Here is a 7,533-nt window from a genome sequence, read left to right on the forward strand (position 1 = left end):
ATCTATCTGCCTATCTATCTGTCTATCTATCTTTGTGAATCGATCTTTACTCTATCTTTCTTTAGTCTATTTCTCGTCAATTTCTCTATCTATCCCTATATCTGCCTAACTGTTTCCCTACATGTTGTAGGTCGATCTGTCTTCTATGTATATCTAGAGTATCTGTCTGCTCCCAAGTTGTTTCTCCTACCAATATTTTTCTTCATAGAAGGTGGCAGAGTACACACGCGTTCCTGCTGTCTAGTAGAAGAAGACGACTTCCCTCCTTCTTCTTTGGATTCTCCTCTGTCATTCTCTCCTGAACGTTTCCCTTCATTTCTTGCACGGTCGGAGTTGAGAGAAGACGAGAGAGCTCTATCAGAAGAAGAGGAAAGACGCGTCGGCTCCTTTTTTGTGGAGAGAAGCTTTCTTCTTTTCTTTGAGATACACCGAGGAGGCGCAGGCCCAAAGAGTGAAGGAAGACAAGCGCGTACTCGTAACAGAGAAGAAGACGGAGTCACTTGACCGAAAGAAAAAACTAAAGAGAAAGAAAGAAAGAAAGAAAGAGTGAGAAAGAAAGAAAGAGTGAGAAAGAAAGAAAGAGTGAGAAAGAAAGAGAACCTGAATGAAGAGATTTTGGAGAGACTATCGTAGGTGTATAGAAATGTGATGTGTTTAGCAGGAAAAAAAAGCCAGAAGACTCCCGAGAACCAGCGAGCCGTCGTAACACTAGACACCTGCTAGCTGCAGCTCAACTTCGGAAACATGCGCTTGCGATCTTTTTCTTCTCTCGCTCTCTTCTACACGAGACAGGCGCAATACACACATATACACATCCACGTGAAAGAGGGGTAGATTGCCCGAGCCATGGTGTATACGCAGGTATGTCTTTCAGAAGAGAGAAAGGCCCTTCTGTTTCTTCTTCTTCTCTTTCGACTGCTGAGAGAAGAAGAGACGATGTGGAAAGGTGCTTACTTGAGACACCGAGATCTTTGATAAACTGAGAGATTGCAGTCGTCTCGAAATGTCTATCCGGAGAAGGCTGGAGCTGCTGGTGTTCTTCGCTCAGTCTCCTTAGCGTCTGTTTTACTCGAGCCGCTTCTTCTCCGCTGCTGAGTCGATTCCTGCAACAAGAGAAGGAAGATGAAGAAGAAGAGGCAAGAAGAGAAGAGTCTTTGCCAAGACGAGTCTGTGGTGAAGATGAAGAACAGGAGGATCGCCGTCTCATAACAAGAGCCGGTTTGTTGGTTTGAGGTGTATGTACACCTGAATGACGATCAAAGGAGGAAAGTTCCTCCAACATGGCTAGCTGTGAGACAAGGGGCCCAGCATCTGTGAAAGCCTCCCAGAGGCGTTCGACTTCCATGAGATCTGAATCCTTCTTTTCTTCGTCTTCTTCTCTTTCTTTCTCTTGTTCTCTATCTCCTTCATCTCCCCTCAAGGCTCTTTCTCCTGTCAAACCAAAAACCTGTCTATTCCCTAGAGAACTTCTCCTCCTTCTTCCCATGTTGATCTCTTGTCTTTCCGTTCTTTCTCTTTCGATCTTTTCGTCTTGCTTGTCTCCTGCACCCCTAGATCTCTCTTCGACTTCTTTCTCCGCCTTCTCTTCTACTCTCATATCTCTTTCAACTCCTCTAACATTTCCAGCCTCTTCACTTTGGGTAGAGATTCGTCTCTTTCTTTCTCTTTCTTCTCTCTCGTTCTTCTCTTCATCTCCAGGCTTACCATCTACTCCGTCGTCACCCTTAGAATATCCTTGACCTTGATCTCTTGCTGATGTCCCCCTTCTTGTTCTTTTTCTCCGTCCTCCTTGTGAGAAGAAAGCTTTGAAGCAGCTACTTTCCTCGACCTTCGGGAGATTCTCTTCTCTTGTTACACAGCCCCACATAGCTAGGAGCTCTTGTGTTGGATCGGGATTCTCGTCGACCACCTGAAGAGAAGACGAAGATGATCGAGACTCTTCTTCTCTCCTTTTAGCTTCTTGATCATTTGCAGGAGGAGATCGACCTGGGAAAGGGAGAAGAGGACTTCTTGCAGGCAAAGAAGGAATTCCTCGATGTAAACGACGAGGAGGAGGCGGAGGACCTGGAGGTGCAGCTCTTCGGCCTCCTCTAGCCATAGGAAGCTGTCCACTACCGCTCTCCAAAGAAGCAGAAGAAGAAGAAGAAGAAGAAGAAGAAAGAGGATGTTCTTGAGGAGTAAGGGTGTTTGTAGACGATGAACCTGAAGAGGAAGAAGAAGAAGAGGAAGAAGAAGAGGAAGAGGGTGGAGATGTGAATAGTATTGGATCAGTTTGAGTGTACGCATGGACAGTCAGCAGCTTTCCGGCTGTAATTGTTTTACTTCTATCCTCTCCGTCTGGCTCTTTACCTATGAGAAGCAGAGAACCTTTCTTCTCTCTTATCTCGTCATTCTCACTACTTCTACGCCTTCTCGTTGTCTCGACGCCCTCATGTTGTCCTCCGGGGTTATCATTTTGATATGAAACGCCTTCTTTCTTGGAATCAACCCCTTCTCCTCCTCCTACTTCTTCTTCTTCTTTCTGTTCTTCTCTTACCTCTTCTTCTTTCTGTTTCCCGAGTTTCTTCTCCCTTTTTATCTCTTTCACACATTCAAGTACTGGTTTACTTCCTGTCTCTTTCTCTCCTTCTCCTTCTCGCCTTGTATGACTTAGCAGGTGTATGGCTTTCTCTTCATTGGAAAGAAGGGTGTCTTCTTCTCTCTCTTCTTTACCACCTCTCTGACTTCCTCCCTGAGACTGTCTCTCTTCTTTCAGCATTTCTCCCGATGTCCTCTCTTCCGTTCTCTCTCTATCTTCTTCTTTTTCTCCTCCTTTGTGTAGGAGGACAGCCCACTTCTCCTTGTCATATGCTTGAAGATCGCGTAATGCTTCCATGAAAAGAGCTCGAAGTCTTCTCACCTCTTCTTCAAGTGCTGTATTCATCCGTCGTAAGCTAAGGACTTCTTCGCTTTCTCTCTCTCTTCTCTCTTTCTCATTCATCTCTTCCTTATTAGCACAAACCTTTTTCTCTTCTTCTTCTCTCTGGATATGAGGGAGATCTGTATGGCTACTATCTAATAGGCCTTTGCCTCTGGGGTTTGCTCCATTGAGATAATCTTCCTTGTTTGAGAAGTCCAAAGAAAGATGACTGGAGATTTCTTCTTCTGCTTCTTCTCGTCGTTGCCCTGTCTCCTCCTCTCTCTTTACCGCATCGTAGAAGGGATCTATCGAGGATTCTTCTATTGAGACGTCCCCTTTCATCTCTGGCTGAGGAATGTTCATGTAAGAGGAGTCACTCTTTTGGAAGACATCTGAGAAGGCCTTTGTTTCTGTCTCTATTTCATAATATTCTTTCTCTTTCTTGTCATTCTCTTCTGTAAGTCGTCTTTCAACTTCTTCTTCATCTTCATTTGCTTTGCTGCTTTGCGTCCTGTCTATCTCTTTCTTATCATCTCCTTTATTCTCTTCCTTCTCTCCGAAGTCACCGCTTCTTTCTTCTTCTCCTTGTCGAGTTCTTTCTCTCTCTTGTTCGTCTATTACGTCCTTATCCCCCAGTGAGACTCTTGCAAAGATTCTCTCTTCTTTCTCCTTCGTCTCTTCGCTCATCGGCTCTCCATGGCTAGCTGTCTCTGTCCCCTCGTCGAGATCCTTCTCACTCTCTTTCTCAGAGACCCTCTCCCTTTTCTCTTCCTTTGCAACAAGAGTCCATTCTTCTTCCTCATGATCTTCATTCTCCCTCTTCTTCACTTCTTTATCTTTTGCTTGGTCTCCAGTCTCTTTCTTCCGTACTTCTTCTTCTTCAGGGCGTTTCTCAGGGCTTTGCATCTCCACTCGAGTCTTAAAACAGACGTCTTCTCTCTTATCAGGATTATCTCGGTTCTCTTCTCTTCTTATCCTCTCTCTTTCTTCTTCTAATGTCTTCTCGTCTCCTTCTTCCCTCTCTTTTTCAATCGCTTGTAAAGAGTTAACGTTCTTTTCTCCATGGACTATCCCCAAACAAACGTCGTTATGTTCTTCTTCCTCTTCTATCAAAGCTACATCTTCCCTTTCTGGAGAGACAACCTTTCTCTCCTTATTCCTCTTCTCTCTCTCATCTTGAGATAGTGAGACGCTCTTCTCATCATGTACGATATGAAGTGAAGGTGCTGGCGTGGCTCTCTTCGTGAAATCTTCTACTTCTACGGAGGCATCGGCACTCCCCTGTCCTTTGACTGTACTGACAGAACTGCATGTCTTTCTTCTTTTCTCTCTCTCCTTGTCTTCTTGATCTTGTATGGATAGCGACTCCTCTTCTTTTCTTCTTCCCTCCGTCTCAACTGTCAAGATGGACGAGGGCTCTTCTTCAAAACCGTCTTCCTCTTTCTCTCTGTCTCCACTGTCTTCCTTCTCAAGAAGAACGTCTTCTCCTTCTTTCTCTCCTTCTCTTGACGTATGACTCGTTTCCTGAAGGTTCCTCTGTGTACATAAGATGGCCTCTTCTTTCTCTTCTTCTTCTTCGTTGTTCACATGATGGGAAGGAGGCAATCTACTTGGCAATGATCCCCTATCTCTCTCTTCTTCATTTTCTTCTTCTTTCTTCGCATGAAGGTGAAGAGAGTCTTCTCCTCTTTCCCGCTGGAAATTCTCAGGGGGGGAGAGCAACGAGATTTCTGGGTGGGGTGTCTTTTCAGGCTCGACAGATATTCTACCCAAGGCGTCTTCTTCATCCTTTTCCTCTTCTTTCTTCTCTTGTTCTCCTTCTTCTTTCTCCTCATAAGCAAGATTCCGAGAAGGTACCCGTAGTAGTAGTCGTCTTCTGATAGCATCGAGACGCATATCCTCTTTCTTACCTGCCCCGAGACCTCGGCAAGATGATCGTTCTTGTCTATCCTTTCCTACCATTTGGTGTCCCGGAGATCTTTTTCGATCTTTCTTCTCTTTCTGTTTATCTGAGGAATGATCTTCTCCACTTTCCAGCCTGTCTTCAGATCGCTTGTTATAATCCTCTTGATATACCAGACATGCTTCTTGGGGCTCTTCTCTATCTTCTTTCACATCCTCTCTCTTCCTTGCAGTGTCTGTCTCTCTGGGTTGATGTGGTGTATCTTCTTGGACTTCGTCTTTTCTTCTTCCTCCTCCTTTTCTTCTTCTTTGGCATGATTCTTCCTCTCTTGTCCTGAAGTTCTCCAGTCCTATCAAAAGGTCTTCTTCTTGTTCGATGATCACTTCAATTTCTTTCTCTTCCTGTAAGAATTCTTCTGTCCCTCTTACATCGACGTCGCACGGGGCCGTTTCTCTAGCCTTCACTCCCTTCATCTCTCCTATGAGACTCTCCTCAGGTCGCCGTTGCCTTCCGCTTGTCCTTTGACTTCGAGGACTACGTCTTCTTCTTGCAGCTTCAATCTTCGATACAGACACGATACGACCATCCTCTCTCTCAACTCTTTCATCTTGATCTTCTTCTTCTTGGTGGGTCTTCTCTCCACTGCCGTGCGGAGGATCGCGTGAGCTCTCCGAGGAACAACAACTACGACTGGTGCTCCTCCTCCTATTTGTATTCTTCTTATCATTATCTGGACTCGGGCTCTTCTTTTCTCTCGTCTCCACATTTCTATTCAGAGGCCTAATCTTGATGCTATCCTGGTGTGTCCCATAGCTTGAAGGCTCTGAACTTCTCCCTCCTGGAGGTAATGAAGATGTCGCTGGTATCCCTGGCGAGATTTCTTTCTTTCTTTCTCTTACCTCACTGGCTTCTCTTTCTTCAGATTCATGTGTTGTTTCGCTTTTCATGTGTGTATTATGCGTAGGCGATACTCTCACTGCGTCTACGACAGAGGATGCTTGATCTGTTTCTCTACGAATGTCTTGGTCGGAAGTCCTCGTGAGATCTTCTTCTTCTCCATCTTTCTCGTGTGTTGCCTGAAGGTCATCTTTATCTCTCACATTCATCGTATCATCCGCCTTAGAAGTCTTCTTCGTATCTCTTTCGCTTGCCATTGAAAAGTCACCCTGTTGTCTCCTTTCATGTACTTCACGGCATGCAGGAAAAGTCTCCTCTTCTCTTTCTGGGTCATCTTCATCGGCTTCATTCTGTACCTCTTTTGTCCTTCTTTCTATCTTCTCAGATGTTTTCATCCCCGTTGCACTTCTTTCTCTTCTCTCCTCTCTCGTCTCTCTTCCTTCCACTGACACACCCGTCTCAAAGAGTTCCTCTGAATTTCCTTCTGTCTTCTTCTGTACTTCTTCTCCTTCGCTGTCTTCAGATCTTTTGTCTCCTTGGCCAGTCTCTCTCTCTCTTTTCTCTTCCTCTCTGTCTTCTCTCTTCCCACCATTCTTCCCCTGAAGAGAAGAAGTCACCGTCACTTTAGCACTCCGTTCCTTACGTCCATGTGTATCTTCAATGCCTATAATAGCCCTCTCCACTTCTTCTTCTTTTCGTTTCTCACGCACGTCTTCAGTCTCCTTCTCTTCTTCTTTTCGCTTTTCATACACCTCTCCACCTTCACTCTCCTTCTTTAGTAAGCTTACAGATCCGCTTTCTTCCTGAGAAGGCATCTCTGACGAGAGATCTCCCGAGGGAGATGTCTGTGGTGAATGTGTACGAGGCTTAGGCATCTCAGCAACTTTCGCTTCTTCTCTCTCCTCTTCCTGTGTATCTGTTTCTGATACACACGGAACGACCTTTGTCTCTATTCTATCAGTGGAAGAAGACTGCCCTCGTTGAAGATCAAATTCAACAGAAGCAAGTTTATCTCGGTCAGCAGGAATCCTTTCTTTATGACAGCTAGAAGAGGAAGAGACATTGTAAGGTCTCTTTCTACCTTCATGGAAACCGCATTCTTCGAGAGAGTTCTGTTCTCTATCCATTTTCTCGTTATCTGTTGCTCTCGAACACGGTGAGTAAAGAGATTCTTCTGCTGTCGGTGGAGACGCATGCAAAGGCGACGTAGGAGTATCTGAAGAGATTTTGGACTGACTAGAAGGTAAGACCTCTGAAGGGAGAGGAATATCCTCTATATCATCTTCCATCGGGAAAAGAAGCTGTTCTTTCCTAGATGCTAGCCATGCTGAGAAGGACGGACGAATAGGAGGAAGCGACTGTGAAGGCGGAAGAGAAGGGCGCCCTGGGGAAACAAAGGATTCGTGGAGTGTATGTACACCAGAGGACAAGACTCCAGGAGGAGAAGAACTCGCAAAAGGAGACAAGCGGTGTGATGATACGAAGGTTTGACTTGCAGTAAGAGAAGGAAGAGATAACGTAGGAGAAACAGAAGATGATGGAGATTCCGTCAAAGGTGCAGCTGAAAACGCACAAAGACCCGAGGTGGTCGACTGGAAAGAAGAGGAAAGAGAAGAAGAGAAAGGAAAAGAAGACGTTGGGTGAGGAGAATGCAACGTTGAAGATGACTGAGGTGAGATGTTTGCTGCAGAGAAAGAAGAAAATTCTGACGTGGAAAGAGAAGAAAGATGCAGAGAAGAGCAAAACCCAGGAGACATCCTTTGACGCTGGACGGGAGCGACGTCGTTCATACCGAAATGAGAAGAAGAAGAGGAAGAGGAAGACAGGGAAGAGG

General features: G+C 45.3%; 1 protein-coding gene across 1 annotated transcript in view; it reads right to left on the bottom strand.

Annotated features, from left to right (window-relative positions):
• Nucleotides 1–7,533, bottom strand: part of CSUI_010148 (uncharacterized protein) — a gene marked incomplete at its 3' end in the record, with an annotated part of 11,293 nt that overhangs the window by 917 nt on the left and 2,843 nt on the right. The window contains exons 2-3 of the mRNA XM_068070253.1: nucleotides 955–7,404; nucleotides 191–517 (exon numbers count right to left, since the gene is read on the bottom strand). Of these exons, the coding sequence (XP_067917771.1) occupies nucleotides 191–517; nucleotides 955–7,404 (6,777 nt within the window). The remainder of the gene's footprint in view (nucleotides 1–190; nucleotides 518–954; nucleotides 7,405–7,533) is intronic.

The sequence above is a fragment of the Cystoisospora suis genome, assembly GCF_002600585.1.
Source record: "Cystoisospora suis strain Wien I chromosome Unknown contig_6751, whole genome shotgun sequence".
NCBI lineage: Eukaryota > Apicomplexa > Conoidasida > Eucoccidiorida > Sarcocystidae > Cystoisospora > Cystoisospora suis.